General features: G+C 47.1%; 1 protein-coding gene across 1 annotated transcript in view; it reads left to right on the top strand.

The window, feature by feature from the left end:
- Positions 1–25,520, top strand: part of LOC141073009 (uncharacterized) — a 119,625-nt gene that overhangs the window by 24,880 nt on the left and 69,225 nt on the right. The window contains 1 exon segment of the mRNA XM_073560291.1: positions 13,137–14,531. Within this exon segment, the coding sequence (XP_073416392.1) occupies positions 13,137–14,531 (1,395 nt within the window).

The following is a 25,520-nucleotide window of genomic DNA, read 5'->3' as shown; positions in this document are numbered from 1 at the left end:
CAACATTGAATGTGCAGTGAGGCCAAGTGTGAATTTCTGGACAATAACAACAGAGTTTCCCTTTATCCTGACTTCTCAATTTCTTTTAAAACCGACTAATGTCAAACAGGATTGTGATAAACTACATAAAACACATTATACCTGTGCCATGATAGATCTCTAAGCTGTGCGTGGTCCACGGCTGTAATATACATTTATTCACAGCCCTGGTTTCATGGATTCACTACACGTACATTATGCTTTCGATCCTAAGGGATTCCGATTACTGCACAATCTCTCCTGAAATGGGGGAGCACTAATACTTTCTCTATTTTTCTGGTCAGGACTTACAGTAGCTCCAATGGTCCGCCATAAACTCCAGTGCCACTCCAGTTTAGTGTTGGAGTTCTCCCCTCATGCAGACTTTGTTTTTGGGGATGTAACATAGAACAAAAAAATGTCTTTTTTTTACATGTTCATTCTGGTTGATAGTTTGATTGAGGTAGGATCAGCCTGCCTCAGTTATGTGAGTAGTTTTTCTTTTTTTAAGTCTCCATTACCTCTTCCAAATGTGCAAGATCTAAATTGAAGCCCCAGCTCTGCAGTATTATAAAAAGTTCTCTTTAACCCCTTAACCTCCAAGGGAGGTTTGCACGTTCATGACCGGGTGAATTTTTTCAATTCTGACCACTGTCTCTTTATGAGGTAATAACTCTGGAATGCTTCCATGGATCCTGGTGATTCTGACATTGTTTTCTTGTGACATATTGTACTTCATGTTAATGGTAAAATTTCATTCATATTAACTTGCGTTTATTTGTGAAAAAAATGGAAATTTGGCGAAAATTTAGAAAATTTTGCAATTTTCCAACTTTGAATTTTTATGCCCTTAAATCACAGAGATACGGCACACAAAAAACTTAATAAGTAACATTTCCCACTTGTTTACTTTACACAGCACAATTTTGGAACCCAATTTTTTTTTTTCTTAGGAAGTTATAAGGGTTAAAAGTTGACCAGCGATTTCTCATTTTTGCAACACCATTTTATTTTTATGGACCACATCACATTTGAAGCCACTTTGAGGGGTATATATGATAGAAAATACCCAAAAGTGAGACCATTCTAAAAACTGCACCCCTCAAGGTGCTCAAAACCCCATTCAAGAAGTTTATTAACCCTTCAGGTGCGTCACAGGACTTTTTTTGAATATTTAAAAAAAAAATGAACATCTAACTTTTTTTCACAAAAAAAATACTTCAGGTTCAATTTTTTTTATTTTACCAATGGTAACAGGAGAAGTTGGACTGCAAAAGTTATTGTGCAGTTTGTCCTGAGTACGCTGATACCTGATATGTGGGGGGGAGGACCACTGTTTCGGCGCATGGCAGAGCTCAGAAGGGAAGGAGCGCCGTTTGACTTTTTCAAAGCAAAATTGGCTATAATTCAGATCAGACGCCATGTCACGTTTGGAGAGCCCCTGATGTACCTAACCAGTGGAAACCTCCCACAAGTGACCCCATTTTGGAACCTAGACCCCCCAAGGAACATATCTAGATATGTGGTGATAACTTTGAACCAACAATGGCTTCACATAAGTTTATAACGTACAGCGATACAATTACAAAATCATATTTTTCCACAAAAATGATCTTTTCACCCCCAATTTTTAATTTCCAAAGGGTAACAGGACCCTAAAAGTTATTGTGCAATTTTTCCTGAGTATGCTGATACCCCATATGTGGGTGTAAATGACTATTTGGGCGCAAGGCAGAGCTCAGAAGGGAAGCAGCGCCATATGACTTTTTTGGCTGGAATTGAGATCGGACACCATGTCGCGATTGGAAAACCCCTGATGTACCAAAACAGTGGAAACCCCCCACAAATGACACCATTTTTGAAACTAGACCCCCAGAAAACTTATCTAGATGTGTGGTGAGAACTTTGAACCCTCAAGGGCTCCACAGAAGTTTATAACGTATAGCCGTACAATTAAAAAATCATATTTTTTCCACAAAAATGATCTTTTCACCCTCAATTCTTATTTTTCCAAGGGTAACCGGACCTAAAAGTTATTGTGCAATTTGTCCTGAGTACGCTGATACTCCACATGTGGAGGTAAACCGCTATTTGGGCGCATGGCAGAGCTCGGAAGGGAAGCAGCGCCATTTGATGTTTTTGGCTGGAATTGAGATCGGACACCATACCGCGTTTGGAAAGCCCCTGATGTATCAAAACAGTGAAAACCCCCCACAAATTACACAATTTTGGAAACTAGACCCCCAAGGAACTTATCTAGATGTGTGGTAAGCACTTTGAACCCCCCAGTGCTTCACAGAAGTTTATAACGCCCGTGCGTGAAAATAAAAAAATCGTATTTTTTCCACAAACATGATCTTTTAGTCACCAATTTTTTTATTTTCCCAAGGGTACCAGGAGAAATTGGACCCCAAAAGTTATTGTCCAATTTGTCCTGAGTACGCTGATACCCCATATGTGGGAGACAACTACTGTATGGGCACACGTCGGGGCTCGGAAGAGAAGTAGTGACGTTTTGGAATGCAGACTTTGATGGAATGCTCTGCGGGTGTTATGTTGCCTTTGGAGAGCCCCGAATGTACCTAAACAGTGGAAACCCCCCATAAGTGACACCATTTTGGAAACTAGACCCCCTAAATAGCTTATCTAGATGTGTGGTGAGCACTTTGAACCCCCAAGGGCTTCACAGAAGTTTATAATGCCCGGGCATGAAAATAAAAAAATCGTATTTTTTCCGCAAACATCATTTAGTCCCCAATTTTTTTATTTTCCCAAGGGTAAAAGGAGAAATTGGACCCCAAAAGTTGTTGTCCAATTTGTCCTGAGTACGCTGATACCTCATATGCGGGAGAAAACTACTGTATGGGCACACATCAGGGCTCGGAAGGGAAGTAGTGACGTTTTGGAATGCAGACTTTGATGGAATGGTCTGCGGGTGTCATGTGCGTTTGGAGAGCCCCTGATGTACCTAAACTATTGAAACTCCCCACAAGTGACCCCATTTTGGAAACTAGACCCCCACGGAATTTACCTAGATGTGTGGTGAGCAATTTGAACCCCCAAGTGCTTCACAGAAGTTTATAACGCCCGGGCGTGAAAATAAAAAAATCATTTTTTTTCCACAAAAATGTTATTTTTGCCCCCAATTTTTTATTTTCCTAAGGGTAACAAGAGAAGCTGTTTTGCAATTTGTCCTGAGTACGCTGATACCCTATATGTGGGGGTAAAACACTGTTTGGGTGCATGGCAGAGCTTGGAAGGGAAGGAGCACCATTTGACTTTTTCAACGCAGAATTGGCTGGAATTGAGATCAGACGCCATGTTGCATTTGGAGAGCACCTGATGTGCCCAAACAGTGGAACCCCCCAATTCTAACTCCAACTCTACACCCCCTAACCCTAATCTCAGCCCTAACCCTAGCCCTAACCCTAATGGGAAAATGGAAATAAGTACATTTTTTTATTTTATTCTTTTTCCCTAACTAAGGGGGTGATAACGGGGGTTTGATTTACTATTTATGGCGGTTTTTATGTTTGGCGGCTGTCACACGCTAAAAGACGCTTTTTATTGTAAAAATAGTTTTTGCATCACCACATATTGAGAGCTATAGTTTTTCCATATTTTGACCCACTGAGTCATGTGAGGTCTTATTTTTTGCGGGACGAGTTGATGTTTTTATTGGTACCATTTTCAGGCACGTGACATTTTTTGATCACTTTTTATTCCGATTTTTGGGATGCAGAATGAACAAAAACCAGTGTTTCATGAATTTCTTTTGGGGGAGTGCGTTTACACCGTTCCGCGTGCGGTAAAATTGATAAAGCCCTTTTATTCTTCGGGTCAGTACAGTTACAGCGATACCTCATTTAGGTTTTTTTTATGTTTTGTCGGTTTTATGCAATGAAAACTATTTTATATAAAAAATAATTATTTTTGCATCGCTTTATTCTGCGAGCTATAACTTTTTTATTTTTTCACTGATGATGCTGTATGGCGCCTCGTTTTTTGCAGGACAAGATGATATTTTCAGCGGTATCATGCATATCTATATGCGTCTTTTTGATCGCGCGTTATTGCACTTTTTGTTCGGCTGTATGATAATAAATCATTATTTTTTGCTTCGTTTTTTATTTTTTAAGGGGTTTGCTAAATGGGTTAACTAATGGGACAGTTTTATAGGGCGGGTCGGTACGGACGCGGCGATACCAAATATGTGTACTTTTATTGTTTCTTTTTTTTTTATTTCCAAAAAATGAATTTATTAGGGAATTTTTTTTTTATTTATTTAGCGATTTTTAAAAAATTATTTTTACACTTTTTTTTTTTAACCTTATTACATTGTCCCAGGTGGGACATCACTGTCCTGTGACAGATCGCTGATCTGTCACATCACAGATCGCTGATCTGTCACATCACAGATCACTGTGACAGATCAGCGATCTGTCACAGGCACTGCACACGTCTTCCTCCTTGCCTTCGGTTATATGTCTAATATTTTTTTCTTGAAACTCATCTAACAGAAAATATTGGCCCTTATAGATAGTTTAGATTGCCAAGAGCCACCAAGCCCCATACTCTAATTCAGTGTTCCCCAACTCCTGTCTTCAAGAGCCACCAACAGGTCAGGTTTTCAGGATTTCCCTTAAAATTGCACAGGTGAGATCTGCTCACCTGCACAGGCAATAATTCCACCACCTGGGCGATACTAGGGAAATGCATAAAACCTGAGGACTGGAGTTGGGGAACACTGCTCTAATTACCCCAGAGAGGTTTCACCACTAGTTACTAATATTTTACTGATGAAGACTATTGAATTTGATCATTTCAATAGATGTGTTATTGTCTATAGTCACAGTTTTTGACTACAGTAGTTACTGCCCAAAATACTCCCATTTTTCACATTTGACATGTGTCGCTTTATGTGGTGATAAATTTGGCATTCTTCACAAAGGATAATAACCATGTATAAGTATATAAGGTGACAATACAAATATCTCTCCGAGGATCTGTTTATACCAAGGAAGGTGACTGTCACAAGGGGGCATTCTCTGTGTCTGGAGGAGAGAATGTCTTTCCACCAACTTAGAAGAGTATTCTTCACTGTTAGGGCAGTGAGAATCTGGAATACTCTGCCTGAGGAGGTTGTGATGGCGAACTCAGTCGAGGGGTTCAAGAGGCCTGGATGTCTTCCTGGAGCGTAACAATATTGTATCTTACAGTTATTAGGTTCTTTAGAAGGACGTAGATCTGGGGATTTATTCTGACGGAATATAGGCTGAACTGGATGGACAAATGTCTTTTTTCGGCCTTGCTAACTACTGTATGTTACTACGGTAATAGGAAACAAATGGACCTCACAGATTATTTCTCTTTCCCCCATGACGGTACCACGGAGAGGGGATCCGCCCCACGGGGACAGGAAACCTACAGATAAAAAGGCGGTACCTCGCTCCCAAATAAGTTGGTTTCCTGTCCCCATAGGGAACCTACGAACTCCCCAATCATCGTTGGATGCCGGGGCCGACCAGTCCGGGGGATGACAGCGGAGGTTCCCTGTCCCGGCTGGGGTGCTGACACGAGGCGCCACCGCCGGAGGTCAGCGGGCCTCCAGGGTGTGCGGGGGAAAGGCGACAGACGCGTGTGAGGGGAGCTAGGCAGAGGACTGACGAAAAACGCTCCAGGGACAGCGGCGCAGCAGGCGCAGGAAGTCTCCGGTGGTGTCACTCTGCCGCAATGCATCCCTGGGAGCGGCAGCGCGCACAGGCAAGCCCAGTGACATCGCCACCACCACAACGCATGTCTGGGACCGGCATCTCAGAGCGCACGGGCGGGGGCAACGGCGAGGCGCCAGTTGACGTCAGACGCTGGATGCGCGTGGGTCGCCCCCGTCCCAGGGCTGTGGGGTACTCGGTACCGGGCCGGTGTCAGTGGGATGTGTCACAGCGGCGGCTGTGACCCGGTCCGTGGCCCTGGGCGCCCAAATCAATGGTGGTTTGTAGTTAATGAAATGGAATAGTTCGTGACGCCACCTGTGGTGTTTGGCAAGCAAGATGTTAAGCCAACGCTGCGTGCAGATCCTCTGGGGCTGATGGTGTGTTGCAGCATAGATGGTGTAGCTCCCCACAGGTGAAGCTGTAACCCCAGGGCAGTGTAGTTGCAATGGATGAGAATAGGCGCAGGCGGTGTGAGGAATGTTGGTACCCAGATGTAGCAGTGCTGGCGGTGTTGGCGCACAATTGAATGGAAGACACCAGGACTTGTAGTTCCAAAGTTTTACTCACAGTTCGTGATACACACTGGTGCCTGCCTCCGTGCCGTGTCCTCCGGGGCAGAGACTCAATCAACCTCCCGGGCAAGTCTGGATTCTCCTCTCCAACACTCCGCCAACATGTACCTTTCCTGAATGACTCCTCTATTGCGCCTTTTAGTGTGAAGAGCTCCAGTACCGTGGTACTCTGAAGTTCCTCCTGTCAGATGTTCCTAACAACTCTACTTGTATGACAGACAGCTGTAGCCTCTCTCGGGGACTCCCTTCTCCAGAGTCCTGGCTCTATTCAGTTGCTGTTGTGCCCCAAGTCTTAGATGGGAGTAGTGCATTTACAGCCAACTACTCCACCGGTGTCTGCTGCAGAACCATAAGTGTCCATACAACCTCGGGGACCGGGCCCCGGCCTTGCGCTGAGAACCTATAGACAGGGTTCCTCTTCCAACCCACAACTCCTCTCTGTTCTCCTTCTCCTTCGTTCTGCGCTGTTCCTTCTATCTCTTATGGAAGCTTAGGTTGCAATTCTACGTCTTTCTCCTTCTGTTCCTTTCCCGTGCCAGCTGGCTCAGATCACTGAGGCAGCTGCAGCACTCCTTCCTCCATCCCTCTTCCAGGGATCCCCACTCCTCCCGAATGGCTTCCTTCCTCACTGACCCTCTATCAGACTGATCTGTAATTCTAAACCTTCCCAACCTTTTATATATCTCAACTCCACCCACCTCCCAGCACATCTCGTGTTACGAAGCCAGGAACCACGAAAGGTGCTCTGCTACCCTCTAAGCATGAAGCTGCAATCTGGTCCTGCTGAACTATCCTGTGTGTGGGGTGCAGGTGTTGGAGTGTGAAAAGGAGTTTCCAACTTACCTAGGAGGTGGGGCACTACACCTTAGGAGAAGGTGCAGTACCTCTGTGGCGACTGAGCCTCAGGGGCGCCACACGCGCAAAGCATCTCTGGGAGCCCGGAGTGCCGGGAAGGTGATGCAGTGGTGGCGCACACCTGGAGGCAATAAGGAAAAGAAAGGCGCTCCCCATGTGGCAGTGGCCGGAAGGGGAGCGGGGATATTTAAAAAAAAAATCACCAGCCAAAAGATTGCTGCATCTCCTGGAAGCATGAGTGAGCCTCCAGAGGAGCAACCGCAGCTGGACATGTCCTCCGACACAGGGCACCAGCGGCAACCGCGGCAGAGGTTACAGGAAGGGGAACACCAGGAGGTCTGCAAAATACAGTGAAAAACGGAGATTTGGTTGAGGATTCACCAGTATGGTTGTTGTAGGCGAACTCCGCCCAGAGAAGCAGGTCAGCCCAGTCGTTTTGGTGGGCACTGGAAAAATGGCGCAGGTACCCAGTCAAAGTCTGGTTGGTTCGCTCCACCTGCCCATTGGACTGCAGATTGTAAGCGGAGGAGAAGTCGAGAGAAACGTTCATGAGCTTACAAAGTGCCCGCCAGAACTTGGAGGTGAACTGAACCTTTCTTTTGACCTTCGCGGGCACAAAGGTCTTGTCTGGAGGTGGAGAAAGCTAATTTACAGGAGCCACAGTGATGATTCTAGTGGGCTCAATAATGTGCAAAGGTTCATCCACTGTTTCGGTCGGCTGGAAGACCCTGGATAAGGCATCGGCTTTAGTGTTCTTGTTGCCAGGGCGAAAACGGAGCTCGAAATCAAAACGGGCAAAAATTAAGGACCACTTGGCCTGTCGAGGATTGAGTCTCTGGACAGACTGGAGATAGGCCAAGTTTTTGTGATCAGAAAAGATTGCAAAGGGGTGGACAGCCCCCTCCAGGAGATGACGCCATTCTTCCAGGGCTAATTTTATGGCCAACAGTTCGCGGTCGCCGATCGAGTAGTTGCACTCGGATGGTCGGATGGAGAAAAAGCCTTCGAAAAGAAGCCACAGGAATGCAGTCGACCAGAGGCAGATCTCTGGGACAGTACTGCCCCGGCACATGTTGAGAAAGCGTCCACCTCAAGCACAAAGGGTCGGTTGCTTTTGAGACGGTGCATCACCGGGACTGTGGAAAAAGCCATTTTGGGGTCTGAAAGGTTTCTTCCGCCTCCTTAGACCAAGAATTGGGGCTCGTCCCCTTTCGGATAAGAGCGGAAATAGGTTTAGTTATTGAGGAGAAATGAGGAATAAATTGCCTGTAGTAGTTGGCAAATCCGAGAAACCGTTGTATAGCTCTTACTCCGACGGGACGAGGCCATTTGAGGATGGCAGTCAGTTTCTCGGATCCATCCTTAATCCAGCGCCGGAGATAATGTAGCCCAGAAACGGGAGAGAGGTTTGCTCAAAGAGACATTTTTCTATCTTAGCAAACAAGCGATTCTCCTGAAGACGCTGTAACACCAGGCAAACACTCTTTCTGTGGGATGAAAGATCTGGTGAGAAAACAAGGATGTCATCCAAGTAAACTACCACACAGTAATACAAGAGATCCCGGAAGATCTCGTTGAAAAACTCTTGAAACACAGCAGGAGCATTGCAAAGACCAAAGGGCATGACCAGGTACTCGTAGTGCCCATCTCGAGTGTTGAAAGCAGTCTTCCACTCGTTACCTGCGCGGATACAGATCAGATTATAGGCTCCCCTAAGATCCAACTAGGAGAAGACCCGGGCCCCTCTGAGACAGTCAAACAACTCCAGAATGAGTGGAAGAGGATACCTGTTCTTGATGGTAATCTCATTCAAGCCCCTATAGTCAATGCACAGCTGCAGAGATCAGTCCTTCTTGACGAAGAAAAACCCGACTCCCGCGGGCAAAGAGGATTTCCGTATAAACCCTTTGGCAAGGTTCTCCCAGACGTATTCAGACATGGCTAAGGTCTCAGCGGGAGACAGTGGGTAGATTCTGCCCATTGGGGGAGTTGAACCGGGGATGAACCTCCACCTCCCTCTTATGAAAGACGTCTGCGTAGGAACTGTAGGCTGAACGAAGACCCGCAAAATCAGGGGGTGGCCGAGGAGCAGCAGCAAGACTGATAGGGCTTCTCTCGATGTAAGGCTCCGACTTGCAACTCCACTTCCTTAGTGAACAAGGTGACGGTCTCCTGTAGCAATTTGCCATCCACTGCAGCAGTCAGCCGAGGATTACATAGGGTAACCACTGGAATCTGGTACTTGTCCACCTCTTCACGCCGGATGAAGTTACCTGCTGAGCACAAATCCACGTAGGCCACCTTGGACCCATGTCTCTGCCCTGAAACCAAAAGAACAGTCGTAAGAGGTTGAGAGGAATCATTAGCACCTAGGGAGGCCTCTCTTACCTGGCTTAGGTGGAGGAGTTTCCCGGTCTCTCTGGACAAGTGCGGACAAAATGAGAAGAACCTCCACAATAGAGGCATAGGCCTTGTGCCCGTCTCTCCCTCTGACGCAACTCAGCCAACTTGAGGCGATCCACCTGCATGGGTTCAACAGGGGAAGAAGGGGACCCGACTGGATGAGGACTAGAGGACCAATGTGGAAAGGGAGGCTGGTCTAGTGGGCCTCCTGTCTCTTGCTGACTCACGGGCTCGCTCCTGGAACCGTAGATCAATGCAAGTGGCCAGCGAGATAAGGTCTTCCAGGGTGGTTGGGGTATCCTGACCCATGAGTTCATCCTTTATCCTGCTTGAGAGACCATGTCAGAATGCCCCTACCAATACCGCGTTATTCCAACCTAGCTCCGAGGAGAGAGTACGAAAGCGGATCGCATACTCTCCGACCGTGAGGGAACCTTGATGAAGATTAAAAAGAGAGTCGGTAACAGAGGCTAATCGACCTGGTTCATCAAAGACCCCGTGAAAGGTATCCAAGAAGACCGGAAGGCTCGAGACAACGGGATCATCCCTTTCCCAAAGAGGGATCAGCCAGGACAGGGCCTCTCCCTCCAGATGAGACACAATGAAGGCCACTTTGGCCCGATCAGAGTGAGGCAACCATTCAAAATGGAGGCTACACTGGTATAAGAACCCCCTACAGAGTTTGGGGTCTCCACTAAACCAAGGTGGCTTGGCGAGGCGATGGGAGAGCTGCAGAAACAGGAGGTGGAGTTTATGCCACGGCGGCAAACTGGAGGGCCACCAGACGGCTATCGACAGAGGCCATATAACTTAAAATATGGGCTTGAGTATCACGTTGCTGACCCAGCTCCTGTTGAAGACTAGCCAGCTGAGTAGCATTTCCAGGATCGGCCACCTGTAGGACTGACAAGCGGGAGTCCGTGGACTTCATTACAGACATTATGCTTCCCTGGGTCTCCTGCAAAAAGAGTAACACTTTTTGGGTGGCAGCAGGGGTACCGACGGGATCCATGGCCTGATCTTACTGTTAACGGGGTGGTCAGGTGAGGCAAGTCTCCAGGAGTGAACCATCTGGATCGTGGCACCGAGGGGCCCCCGGCGAGCCACCAGGTGGAGCCGACCCCTAGACAGGGATCGTTAGGAGCAGGCCCAGGGGTTCGACTACCACGATAGCCGGTACCGAGAGGGGCGGCTCAGAACGGACTGGAGTAAGTCCACGGGGCTACAGATGAAAAGGCTGGAGTGGGACTGCGGGACTGGACCAAGGACAGCAGGACAGAGCAGGGACACGAAAGACAGGACCCGAGTAGGACTGCGGGACAGGACCACGAACAGCAGGACGGAGCAGGGACACAGAAGACAGGACCAGAGTAGGAATGCGGGACTGGACCACGGACAGCAGGATGGAGCAGGGACATGGAAGACAGGACCGGAATAGGACTGTGGGACTGGACCCGGACAACAGGACGGAGCAGGGACACGGAAGACAGGACCAAAGTAGGACTGTAGGAGACATTCCTCGTAAAGGTGAGACACACTGATAGCAGAACAGAGGGCCTAATGTGTGGTGTAACACAAAGATCAGGCGCCTCCATTACAGGAGGGCGGCCTGATATATCCCTGCCTGGTCTCCTATTGGTCCGGCAGTGCTAATGGGTCAGGGCACCGCTGGAGCACAAGAGACAGGAGGGAGACGTGGCCGGCATGTGCATGGCATGCAGAGATGCCGTCGACCGTGTACCTGTCAGAAGAGGACGCCGCAGCTGCCAGACAGCGAGGGACTGCCGCGCGGGAGCGGAGGCAGGGTGAGTATCCAGCGGCGGCGTGACAGTTATACACTACTGTCTGGGCACATGGCAGGGTTAAGAAGGGAAGAAGCTTCATTTTTCTATTTAAATGCACATCTTCTTGGAATAGTATTGGTTACCTGGCAGCTCAACATATGGCTACCATGATCAAGCTTGGCACTATCTACTCCGCTTTGCAGATCCCAAGTATTACCTTGCTCATCATCCTTTACATGGATCTGTTCTTACACATAGACCCGAGACTTGGGCCATGGTGTTACCTGCTGTTCTGTGGAGTGAGGTGGGATGAAGAAATAGTCAGGTAGCTGGGTCAGAACCAGGAGGGCAGAGAAAATGCAAAATCAGAAGAACAAAATTAGTCACTAAGGGGTCACAACAGCAGAGCACAGAGAAGACTGAATCAGAGAAGAACAAGGCTGTGTCTGGCATCTTCCTGCAATTTGCTTTGAGCTTTAGTAGGGTGTGGTGCTTTCCAATTGGTGAAAGCAGGAAGCAGAATACTCCAGATAGACAGCACACACACCCATAATACCAGACTGGATGATCACAGCAACCCTAATCTAAGTGGCTGAACAGAGCCTGCTCCACCCAGAGCTTCTGATTCCTACATCTCCTCCATCCCTCACTGCCTACAGAATGAATAAGGCCATGCCTGGTGAAAGAAGCAGAGGTGGCAGTTGCAGATTCCAGACAAGATGGTACACACCACTATCACAAGCCCTAATACGACAAAATGCAGAAAACCAGAGCAGTAGATAACCCCATAAAGTGGCTCCATTGTGGAAATTATAACCCTCAGTGAATTAATCTATATTAGTAGTGATTATTTTGACTCCACAGCCACTTTCCGGAAAGTAGCGTGCAATGGATGTTGGAGAGTGAAAAATTGCAAATATACCATTTTATTATGTACCACATAGTGCCCAGATTGTGCTCCAGGAGACACACACCATAAGTTAAGTGGGTTTTTCTCACTATAATTATGACAAATACATGGGTGCTAATTTTGGTTTGGGCACAATGAAAGGCTCAGAAGCGAGAAGAAGATTTGACTTTGTGAAAGTGGATATTGCTGGATTGGTTTATAGAAGGCATGTTGCTTTTCAAGAGCCTTTGAGCCACTAATAATATTGAAACCTCTGTTTTTCCACGGAGAGATGGTGGACCAGAGTGAGGTAATGTTTTTTGTGAGATTAGTAGAAGTTTTTATTGGTGGTGTTTTTACCTACAAAACGTTGTTTGGTGACTTTTTATTCCATATTTGGGGGGAAGGCAGAATGACAAACAGTTGAACTCCACGCTCTACTGGTTCATCCTATAAGATTTTCTATTAGATTGTGAAAGGTCATTGTCTTGATGAATAATTCAATATTTCATAGAATCATAGAATGGTAGAGATGGAAGGGACCTCCTCGGTCATCTGGTCCAAGTCCCTGCTCAGTGCAGAATTCAGTAAATCATCCCAAACAGAGGTCTGTACAGCTTCTATTTGAAGACTTCCATTGCAGGAGAACTCACCACCTCTCATGGCATCCTGTTCCACTCATTGATCACCCACGCTGTCAAAAGGTTTTTTCTAATATCTAATCTGTGTCTTTCAATTCAGTTCCATCCTATTGCTTCTAGTCTTTCCTTGTGCAAATGAGAATAAATCAATAAAGCTATTTTTACATAGCGTACCATTTTTACAGACAGTTTAAGGAGAAATATTCAAAAATGTAAAATTCAAGGATATTTTAGAAAAAAATAATTGGTTTTATTCTTAGCAGATAACTGTACCAGGAGATCAGAGGGACAGCCGACTTCTTCAATTTTAAAATCAGATGATCCTGAGATCCCACAGGATACAATTAAAGTGAATGCCATTATTCCAAATATACCATCATCCCTTCACAGCAAAGATCTGTCATCTGATTCACTACCGACTACTAAGGGAAATCAAAGACACAAAAGAGGCATTAAAAAACAAACTGCTCATAAAGCAAGGAAGTCTTTATCATGTTCAGAATGTGGGAAATGCTTTAGTCAGAAGTCAAATCTTGATGGGCACAAAAGAACTCACACAGGAGAGAAGCCTTTTCCATGTTCAGAATGTGGGAAATGTTTTAGCTGGAAACATCATCTTGATAACCACCAAAGAACCCACACAGGAGAAAAGCCTTTTTTCTGTTCAGAATGTGGAAAATGTTTTGCAGAGAAATCACGTCTTAACGAACATCAGAGACTCCACACAGGGGAGAAGCTTTTTTCCTGTTCAGAATGTGGAAAATGTTTTGCACAGAAATTTCGACTTGTTAGGCACCATAGAGTGCACACAGGGGAGAGACCTTTTTCATGTTCTCAGTGTGGGAAATGTTTTAACCGGAAATCAAATCTTGATAAACACCGTAGAACTCACACAGGGGAGAAGCCTTTTTCTTGTTCTCAGTGTGGGAAATGTTTTAACCGAAAATTAAATCTTGATAACCACTGTAGAACTCACACTGGAGAGAAGTCGTTTTCATGTTTAGAATGTCAGAAATGTTTTGCAGAGAAATCACATCTTATCAAACATGAGAGACTGCACACAGGGGAGAAGCCTTTTTCCTGTTCAGAATGTGGAAAATGTTTTGTGAAGAAATCAGCTCTTAATAGACACTATAGAATCCACACAGGGGAGAAGCCTTTTTCATGTTCTCAATGTGGGAAATGTTTTAACCGGAAATCAAATCTTGATAAACACCAGAGAGGTCACACAGGAGAGAAGCCTTTTTCATGTTCTCAATGTGGGAAATGTTTTAACCGGAAATCAAATCTTGATAAACACCAGAGAGATCACACAGGGGAGAAGCCTTTTTCATGTTCAGAATGTGGGAAATGTTTTAATCGGAAATCGAATCTTAAAGAACACCAAAGAACCCACACAGGAGAGAAGCCTTTTTCATGTTCAGAATGTGGGAAATGTTTTAACCGGAAATCGAGTCTTAAAGAACACCAAAGAACCCACACAGGAGAGAAGCCTTTTTCATGTTCAGAATGTGGGAAATGTTTTAACCGGAAATCGAGTCTTAAAGAACACCAAAGAACCCACACTGGGGAGAAGCCTTTTTCATGTTTTTTAGAATGTGAGAAATGTTTTGCAGAGAAATCACATCTTATCGAACATCATAGACTCCACACAGGTTAGAAGCCTTTTTCCTGTTCAGAATGTGGAAAATGTTTTGGGAAGAAATCACAACTTGTTAGACACCATAGAATCCACACTGAGGAGAATCCTTTTCCATGTTATCAGTGTGGGAAAGATTTTAAATGGAAATCAACTTTTATCTTCCTAAAAGGGTTATCCCTGAGTAGGACAATCCTTTGTTATTAGAGATGAGCGACTTTGCCTTTTTTAGGGTCGAGTCGGGTTTCATGAAACCCGACTTTCTCAAAAGTCGAGTCGAATGAAATCAGCCGACTGTCGGGAAAAGTCGAAGGTCCGACTGAAACACGAAACCCAATGCAAGTCAATGGGGAAGCAAAGTCGGAAGGGAGTGGAGGACAGTAAACACACCTACATGCCGGACTGCTTTTTTTAAAGTGCGTGAAGTCTCGCTCTCTCCCCGGACGCTGCACATGTCATCTCGTTGGCCACAGTGTACGTCCTTGCTCAGTGGCTGAAAAAAGTGACGTGCAAGCATTCTGGGAAATCCGACTTTGGCGCTCGTTTTGCCAACCGCATGGCCGACTTCACGTTGTGGTCGGGTTTCGGTCGGTGAAACCCGACTTTGCCATAAGTCAGCGACTTATGAATTTGGCCGACCTGTTTCGCTCAACTCTACTTGTTATTCCTGTTTGGTCTTATAAAAGTAAAAACATTTATACTCACCTCCTGCTCCAGCGCCATTCAAATTCAAGCAGTATCAGGACTCACACTCCTGGAGCTCACATGAGGTTTTTACATCACATGAGCCCTGTACCCAGGCTGCACTGCCTTCACTGTCCCAGCCTTCTGACATATTGAACATCAACATTAAGGCTGCTCTCTGACTTCCTCTTGATGTCCCATTTGTCCGAAGGTGGGGACAGTGACCCAGTGCGCAGATTGAGTGCGGGGCCCAAATGACTTATCAACCTACATGTATTGTGTGCTCCTAGGAATGCAAGTGCCAGCATGGTAGGTGACTATAAATATTTTTATTTTAACCCCTTAACGTCCAATGATGGACAGAGTCCATTTTCTCATTGCTTTCAATGGTGAAAAAAAACATTCACCGTAAATATAATTTTAACATTTTACTACCTTATCTGGGCATGTGGTGTGTGACATAGTGAGACACATCCTGTTTAATTCATGAAGAAAGGACTCTGAAAATTAAAAATCCTATGCAGACAATGCAAGAACTTCCAAAAATTAGAAGGAAGAGGGACTCTGATACATAAAGAACATAAAGGAGGGTCTCCTACACATTCCATTAAAATTGTTAGGAAGTGGGACTCCTAGACTCATAAAGTCTATGCACTAAGTGCAAGGTCTGAAAAAAATTTAAAGGAGGGACTCCAATACACCCTTGATGACACGTAGAGAAGGTCCTCAAAACCCTTTTCTTCCCATTGTTAAGGTATGGGATGTAAAGCCTATGCAAGGTCTAGCAAAAATTTAAATGAGGGTGTGATGACACATCATTTTATCTTAATTAACCAGATGTCTATTTTCAGTAAGCCAGGAGGAATAGACTGTTAACTATATGACGACTTTTGAATTTTGCAATTGTTCTTCAGTTGGTCAAGAACTATATATTGTTGTCATGAGTCTTAAACGTTGATTTTTAATAATTTTAAATGGCTAATGTTTGCCTCTTACATCAGCTCCTACAATTTATTGTCTGCTTTCTTTGTAAGACACTGATGCAGGGTCATTGAATAATGGATGTTTGCGTAATATGGTGAATGACCATTGTGTGGGTCTTGTGGCTTGTTGTCTTACAAAATGAAGGCATAAGAAATATGCAAATTGATTAAATAGTCTAACAATACACGTTAACCTTATCACGTATTCCTTTTGACCTCTGGATGCTGGCTTGAAAGACAACAATTGTGAGCTATATAAGTGGGATATGCCTCTAACAATATACGTTGAGACAGCCAAGAGATTCAGAAATCCAAAGAACCAGATTCTCTTTACATAACCACAGCCAGGAACACTTTACAGCAGGGGTCTCAAACACACTGAGGCAGGCATCTGCAGTCCGCGGTGCACCACATGTCTCACTCCCTGAGGCAGGAGGAAGGCGGGCATTCAGGAGCAGCGATGGCATTGGCTGTTCTATGTGCACACACTGCACAAGACCTGTGATGAAGTCACAGGAGGGGGAGGAGTGAGAGGTCACATGATTAGGGGCCTGTTATGATTGAGTCACCGTAGGAGGCAAAAACAGAAATGCTAGCTAAGTCCTGAAAACCAGAGAAGTTGGCAACTATCAGATTGCAGACCCCTGAACCTATCAACTCAACTAGCAGTAGCCGTGGGGGCTTCCTACGATGACCTAGACCCCTCGATCACAGCCGGAGAGATACATAGACCTAAAGAAGGAAAGGGGAAATCTAACTGCCCCAGAGCAGACCCCAAAGCAATAGGCAGCCCCCCACATATAATGACGGTGAAGCAAGATGAAAACACTTACACAGACAGAAAGACAGGCTGAGCAAAGACGGGGCCAAAAACTACCTAGATAGGAACGGATAGGAAGGCTGCTGTCTGCAATCTGCCATAACCCTATCAGAGAAAAAGCCAACAAGCTGATATAAAAATGGCCCTGAAGCAACTAAGCTTCAAAAACTAAATCAGCACTCAGGTACTTTCAGAAAACAGAGCTCAAGGAACACTGCACACTCCAGCAGGGAGTGGCAGAATCCAAAAAGCAAGAAAAACAAAAACAAATCTTAGATGCAAAACAGCAAACTTAGCTTTAGAAGAGCAGGAATCAGACTGGTGTCCAAGAGTCCACAGAGAAATCACCCGCAGGGCAGAAAGGGCGTAGGCTGCCTTAAATCCAGTCAGTGACTCCACTCAGCCAATCATCTTCATTAGTCCCAGGTGCCTGATAATCAGGCTCACTACCTTCCTTCACTAGAATAGGGAGCTCACCAGGCCTCAGTGACGGAGGGGAAAATGAACTCACAACAGGGGCCTCAGTGTGTGCAGGACGCTGCTGTCTGTGTGCTTGTCATGGTGCTGGTTGAAGGTAAGTTTATGTGTGGGGTCAGGAGGGGTTTACAGGGTGGATGGAGCAGAGCCCTGTGTATTCGAGGTGTGCGGAGCCCTGTGTGTATGAGGTGTATGGAGCGGAGCCGTGTGTTCGAGGTGTGCGGAGCCCTGTGTGTATGAGGTCTATGGAGCAGAGCCCTGTGTGTACAAGGTGTATGGAGCAGAGCCCTGTGTGTTCGAGGTGTGCGGAGCCCTGTGTGTTCGAGGTGAGTGGAGCCCTGTGTGTACGAGGTGTGCAGAGCAGAGCCCTGTGTGTACGAGGTGTATGGAGCGGAGCCCTGTGTGTTCGAGGTGTATGGAGCGGAGCCCTGTGTGTACGAGGTGTAAGGAGCGGAGCCCTGTGTGTACGAGATGTAAGGAGCAGAGCCCTGTGTGTACGAGGTGTATGAAGCAGAGCACTGTATGTACGAGGTGTAAGGGCTCCGATCCGGTGTGTACGAGGTGTACGGAGAGGACCCGCGTGTGTACGGGGTGTATTAAGTTTGAAAGGAAAGCGGCCCCCCAGCTCAAATTTTTTTTTTATGTGCGGCTTCATTGACCATCACTGAACCTATGAATACATTTAGGGTAGTCAGGATTTGGACCTACCTGTCACCGAAGGCCTATGTTTGTGAAGCCAGGAATGGGACTCACCTGGCTCTGTGGAGATGTTCGCAGAAGCCAGGTTGTGACCTTCCCAGCACCTGGCCTTGTACCTCAATGGACTGCCAACTTCATAAGCTTCTTGTAACCTCCTCTCTGTGCAAGGGAGACATGGAGATAGCTGGCACTGGAAATGCTGAAGTCACAGCTGCTCTTATCCCAGCAAATCAGTGGGTGAGACTAATTTGCACCATTGCATATGTTGCTTGTACTGTATGATGTGTTATTTGCCTGTTTTGTGGTTCAATAAAGTGTTGCCACACTGTTTTACCCTCATCCTGTGTTGTCTGAGTAGTAATATGCACACGGTAAAATGAGAGCGGTTGTCACGCTGCTGCTATGCAGGTAGATGCAAGCTCCACTAGATGGCAATAGAGTGGAAGGAAGAATGCACACAGCAAGAGCAGACCTGCAGTGCAGCAGTGAGGCTGTCCCCGGTGACAGCAGAATAGTCAAACAAGCCGAATCAATATTAGTCTGTACCAAAGGAATAAACAAACACAGAGTCAGAAGCAAGCCAAATGGGTCAGGAGCAGATATGCCAAAGACAAGAGACAAACAGCAGGTCAAGGTCCAAGCCGAGTCAGGTACCAGGGAGTCCTAAACATGAAAGGAAAACACTGAGTCGGGATGGGGAGTGGGAAACAAACAGATACGGGCAACGTCAGCAACAGCAGGAGGACAAATCAGGGTACTACCAGAGTCAGATACTCATGCCGTAGGCTGAAAATATAACTGACATGGCCTGCAGGACGCAGCAGGGAGAAATAGCGAACCTGAATCCAAAATGAGGCCAAGCAAAGTTAACCCCTGACATGATCAGCCCGGAAAAAGGGCAGACAGGACTCAAAACCCAGACAGGATCATGACAGCGAGCATTCTGTGGGATGAGCTTTGGTTCATGTGGTTTTGGCTAGCGGACTAGCGCCCCTGCTGACCCCCGTGTCTCCACAGAGGGACTGCAATACACTATGGAAGACATGTAGGGGATGACGCCGGGATAAATTTTTTTGGACAATTTAAAAAAATATTGTGAATTTTACTTCCATTAGATGATACTGACATGAGACAACGAGAGAGAATTTTCAAAACAGTGGGACTCCTAGACAGGGCCGGTGATAGGGGCAGGCAAACTAGGAATTTGCCTAGGGCCCCCATCCCCTAAGGGGCTCTTACCTCTGGTCAATGATTGTCTTATATTTCCCCTGCGTTTGTACTGTATCCAGGGTTGGACTGGGGTACCTAGGGCCCACCAGGGGAATTGACTCTAGGGGCCCACACTACAGCTACCATAAACGGTATTACTTGATAATTTTTTGGCCTCTCTCAAGTGTGCCTTTTAGCAAACTATACAGTGTGCAAAAGAACTGTAATGTGCACTGCACAATATCAAAGGTTTTTTTTGTTAAAATGGAAGAAACGCAAGATGACTGTCAAACTTCCTTGGTCTGTGGCTCCATGCAAAATCTCGCCTTGTGAGCTAAGGATGATTCTGAGAAATTACAGCAATCAGCTCAGAACTACATGGGAGGACCTGGTCATTGACTTGAGGAAAGCTGGGACCACAGTCTCAAAAATCACTATTAGTAACACACTACACCTTCATGGATTAAGATCCTGCAGGGTATGCAAGTTCCCACCACTCACACCAGCAAATTTCGAGGCCCATTTGAAGTTCACCAATGGCCATCTGGATGATCCAGAGGAGGCATATGAGAAGGTAAGGTGGACAGATGAGACCAAAATAGAACATTTTGGTATAAACATCCCTTGCTGCATTTGGAGGAAGAAAAACGATGAGTACAACCCCAAGAACACCATGCCAACCGTGAAGCTTGGTGGGGGAAACCTCATACTTTGGGGGTACTTTTCTGCAAAGGGGACAGGACTACTGCATCGTATTGAAGGGAGGATGGATGGGGTCATATAACGCAAGATTTTGGCTAACAACCTCATTACCTTGTAAGAGCATTGAAGATGGGTAGTGGCTGGGTCTTCCAGCATGGCAATGATTCAAAACACATAGCCATGGAGTGGCTCCATAAGAAGCATTTCAAGGTCCTGGAGTGGCCTATCCAGTCTCCAGAGCTGATCCTAATAGAAATTCTTTGGAGTGAGCTGAAATTCCATTTTGCCCAGCGACGGCCCTGAAACCTGAAAGATCTCAAGAAATCGGTGTCTTCCATCTTTCTTCATCCTTTTCTGGCTCTATGAAGCCAGAGCTGTCAATCAAATTAGAGGGAAGAGGTGGATTATCATGAACTGGGGGTGTTTGTTTGCCCCCAGTTCGTCAGGGAATTTATTATATTCCAATTCCGGTTTGGAACTTGCAGCTCTCTAGGGCCCCCTTACCCTCTGGTCAGTCAGGAAACTACACCTAGGATAAGTAGTCGCCAGGGTTGCCGTCTTGCTGTGTACTGGCTATTGGGCACGCTGCAGTCAGGGCAATAAAACTACTCCCAGTCTCAGACAGGAAATACACTTATAAATCTCCGTCCGTCACTGCCCGAGTCTCCCCAAAAGTACAGAACACTTCGCTGCCACCAGCTCCTACTTCTTATGATTAATATTAGGTCAGAAGCCAACCCAATCAGTAGCATTGATTTAGTTCATAGTACGTGGTAATAAGTTATTAGAGCAAGGAAAGCAAAACTAGTAAATATTATAGCTTTTGCTCCAAAAAGAAATGGGCAGTATTTACGAAAAGTATATAAAAGATGTTGCAAAGGAGACAATTACAGTATGTATGGACAATTACAAAATAAAGATGGATTAAAAATGAGCTTACATGTTTCAGTTACTGGCACGCCATGTGAAGATGGATGGGGAGGGGAACCGTCCCATTTCATCAGGTCACAATGCACAGCCTCTCATAGCTGGATCCCCGGGCAAAAAACACCCTCTTTATTGGGCTTCATAATCTTATACCTGCTATTCATGACTTCACTGAGTGGGTGGAGCTATGGAATATACTCCCCTTGTCCAACAAGTACTAAAACTCATAACCATCATAACTCGGATGCGAGGCTCGTAGAGTGGCGGCAGAACCATCGTTTTTCGGAGTATGAAATTGGTGTTCTTTTAAGTCTGAACATGAAGTGGCTGTATGACCCGGTTACGTAGAAATCCATTTCTCTGATTCTGCTGGTGCCGAAGCTTAAAAAAAACTCACTTGTGGGTGGTTCTACCGATGCACATGCCAAAAATGTATTTGTCCTACTTCCAGGCCTAATCTGCGTGATCATATACCAGTTTAAAGGAACAAAGAAATCTGAAACCATGAGCTCCTACTTTTTACTTTCCGTTTCCCAGCAGTATGCAGAAGGGAGAGGTGAGAAGAATCACCCACACATTACTGAGGGAGGGGGGAAAGAGGGAGATAGGATTACACGCAGGCAGGTAAAGAAGGAGGGCTGCAGCTTGTGCAGGGGGAAACTAAGGGGGATTGTTGCTGCAGCATATGGACTTTACACAAACGTAATGGGGGGAAGGGAAGCATGTGTGTGTCCCAGTAAATGCAGTGGAAAGTTCTCAGAGTGTACTTAGGATATGAGCATATTCATATTATTGTGACACCTCCCCCTTTTGGACCGCACTAAGGAGGCAGGACCTCGGTACTCCACCATGCGCACCTCAGCAGGCTCGCTGCGGCAGGACAACCCATCTGCATTGCCATGCTCGTTGTCCCTTTTGTGTTTAATGGTAAAGTCATACTGTTGGAGGGAAAGGCTCCAGCGTAGCAATCTTATGTTAGTACCAGGCACGATGTGCAGCCAACTCAGGGGGTTGTGGTCGGTCACCGCAGTGAAGGTGCATCCGTACAGGCAGGGCCCAAACCATGGCCAGGCACTTCTCTATGGTGGAATAGGCCAATTCCTTCGGCAGAAGCTTCTGGCTCAGGTACAACACAGGGTGCTCTTGGTTCCCCGAGTCGACCTGGCTGAGCACAGCACCGAGGCCAAACTCGATGGCATCGTTGTGCACCTGGAACGGCCGACTACTGTCAACTTCCTTTAGCACAGGAGAGTTGCTCAGGGCTGTTTTCAAAGCCCAAAAGGCCACCTTACAGATGTCTGTCCAGTCGACTGTTTGGGGTAGCTTCTTCTTGGTGAGGTTCGTCAAGGACTTTGCCAGGCTGGTATAGTCTGGTACAAAGCGCCTATAGCACCCTGCAGTGCCCAGGAAGGACATCATCAGTTTCTTGGTCCTGGGGGTGGGCCAGGACGTGATAGCATCCACTTTCCCAGGCTCTGGCCTCATAAAACCCCTGCCTACCCGGTGCAGGTAGTGGACCTCTTTTCACGCTCATCTGGCACTTTCCTGGCTTGATAGTGTGGACGGCTAGGTGGATGCACCCGAGCACCTCCTGGAGATGCTGCAGGTGTTCCTCCCAGTTGGAGCTAAAGGAATCAATGTCATCCTGGTATGCCACCGCGTACCTCTCCAGTCATCGAAGCAGGTGGTTGACCATCCGCTGGAAAGTGGCAGGGGCATTCTTCATGCCAAAAGGCATGACTGTGGACTCGTACAGTCCGAAGGGGGTGATAAAGGTGGACTTCTGTGCCTCGGGGCTCAGAGGAATCTGCCAATATCCCTGACTCAAATCCATAATGGATAGATATTGCGCACCAGCTAACCGCTCAAGCAGCTCCTCGATGCGGGGCATTGGGTGCCCATCAGGGGCAGTGATGGCATTGAGCCCACTATAGCCCACACAGAAACGGGTGTTTTGATCCTTCTTTGGCATCAGGACTACAGGTGAGGCCCATGCGCTCTTGGACCGTTGGATCACCCCCAGTTGCAACATCTCATCGATCCCCTGGCGCATGACCCACTGCACCTTGTCAGAGATCCGATAGGGTGTCCGCTGGGGGGGGGGCATGATACCTGGTGTCCACTTCGTGGACCGCTATCTCTGTCCTTCCATGTCTGTTGGTAAACATGGCCTGGAAGTGTTCCAGCATGGCTCGCAGCTGCGACCGCTGGGGTTCGCATAGCAAGGTGCTTAGCTCCACGTCCTCGATGGGCCCACCGAACCTGGCTTGGGCCAGCATGTCCAAGAGGGGATCCACCTCCCAGTCCTCAGGTAGGTTTCAGACTGGTAGGATGCAGGCTCCATGTTCTTGATGAGCCTTCATCATGTTCACGTAGAAGGCCTTGCGCCTACCCTGAGCATGGACAAGAGTGACCACGTAGGCGACTGGGTTGAGCTGTTGGTGTACGACATACAGGCCTTCCCAGGCTGCTTGAAGCTTATCCATTGGTACGGGGACCAGCATCCACACCTTCTGACCCACCTGGTAGGTCCACTCTCGGGCTTTCTGGTTGTACCAGTGCTTCTGGTCAGCCTGAGCCTGCACCATGTTATCCTGCACCAATTGTGTTAAAGACTGCATCTTGTCATGGAAGAGAATGACATACTCCGTGATGGACACTTCTGTAGGGTTTGGCTTTTCTTGCCAGGATTCCCTTACCAAACCAAGGGGTCCCCGGACTTGCCTTCCATACAGGAGCTTGAAGGGGGAGAACTCCGTCGAGGCCTGCGGAACCTCTCGGTAAGCGAATAGCAGGTGTGGGAGATACCGCTCCCAGTCACGCCCTTGCGTCTCAACCAGCATTCGTAGCATCTGTTTGAGGGTAATGTTGAAGCGCTCACACAAACCATTGGTTTGGGGGTGATACGCGCTCGATACCGGACGCTTCACTTGCATTTTCTTACATTTTCTTAGGCGAGACATAAATTGAGTCCCCTGGTAGGTAAGCATTTCCCTGGGAAACCCTACTCTTGAAAAGATGGCCAACAGGGCATCCGCCACCTTATCCTCCATAGTTGAGGGCAGAGCCACTGCCTCTGGGTACCAGGTAGCATAGTCTACCACAGTGAGGATGTATTGTTTTCTAGAGCTGCTGGGGATGGTCAGTGGGCCCACAAGATCCACCGCGAACCTCTGGAAAGGCTCCTCTATCACTGGCAAAGAGATCAGGGGAGCCTTGGGAACAGGCCCTGACTTTCCCACTCTTTGACAAGAGCGGCAGTAGTTTGTCACATCTATCCCCATCTTGGGCCAATAGAAGTGTTGAGACAGCCGGGCCTTAGTTTTGCTGATCCCCAAGTGTCCAGCGAGTGGAATCTCATGGGCAATCCGCAACAAGTCACCCCTAAATTGGTACGGGATGACCAGCTGTCTTTCAACCACTTCTTTTGGGATTTACCGGGAACTGTGTCCCGGTACAACCTCCGTCGTTCCCAGAACACCCTCTCCTTATCAGTCTCAGAGGTGGGCTCCTACGGGAGGTGTCTCAAGGTATCTAGGCTAGCATCTGAGTGCAGAGCAGCCTTGAACTCCTGGCTTCAGGCAGCCAGAAGGGACATCAAGGTCCCCTCCTCACAGGAACCATCTGGAACCTGTTCTGGGTCCATTTCCAGTTCAGTCAACCCTCTGACTGAGGAAGGTCCAGAAGGCAGGGCGTTACTTACATTCTGGGTACTCTGACTGCGTGTGACAGCGGCTATGTAGGCTTTCTCCCTGGAGATTTCTACAGACCGATCAGCCAGCACTGCTATGGATTCTACCTCCCCATCCACCCCCAATACCTCAGGAGCAGTGCTATATATGGGACAGTTACCTTCCTCTGTGGTACTGGTCAGTTGCACGGCCTCACCTTTCTCACGATTCCCATGCATCTCCCCATCTCCCATAGCACTGTCGCTTGCTCCTGTTAGGGGTTCCCCAGCCATTTCACCCCACAGCATGACGTGGCTGAGTACTCCTGCACCTGTAGACACATCATTATTGTTGACAGGTAATGCATGCAATTTCACATCATTATCATCAGCATTAGCATAATCCCTAGTATCAGATTGGGGTGGGGTGTCAGGGACATAATATGCAAACATTCTCCCCAAATCAGTCCCCAATAAAACGTCGGTGGGTACAAATTCAGACAACCCCACTTCCTTCACCCCGCTCCCTGCACCCCAATCTATACATACCTGGGCCATTGGCAAGGGGCAGCAGACGTCCCCAACCATGGTGACAGTCAGGATTTTTCCCGGAAAAATCTCTTCAGGGGCCGCCAGTTCTTGTCAGATGAGGGTTCGTTCAGCTCTGGTGTCATTGAGGCCTCTAGCGATGCTGCTCACCATGGTAACTTGCTGCACATTGTCACAGACCCTCCCAACCTTCCCACCCACAAAAAGAACTTCTGCGTTAGGCCCTGAGGCCTTGGCTGGGGGGTTCTTCTGCTTCTCCGGACAGGTGGCAATGACATGTCCAGT

The sequence above is a fragment of the Dendrobates tinctorius genome, unplaced genomic scaffold (assembly GCF_039654945.1).
Source record: "Dendrobates tinctorius isolate UK_male_01 unplaced genomic scaffold, ASM3965494v1 ptg000294l, whole genome shotgun sequence".
In the NCBI taxonomy this organism is placed as follows: Eukaryota; Metazoa; Chordata; class Amphibia; order Anura; family Dendrobatidae; genus Dendrobates; species Dendrobates tinctorius.
This window is presented reverse-complemented; position numbering and strand designations above follow the sequence as displayed.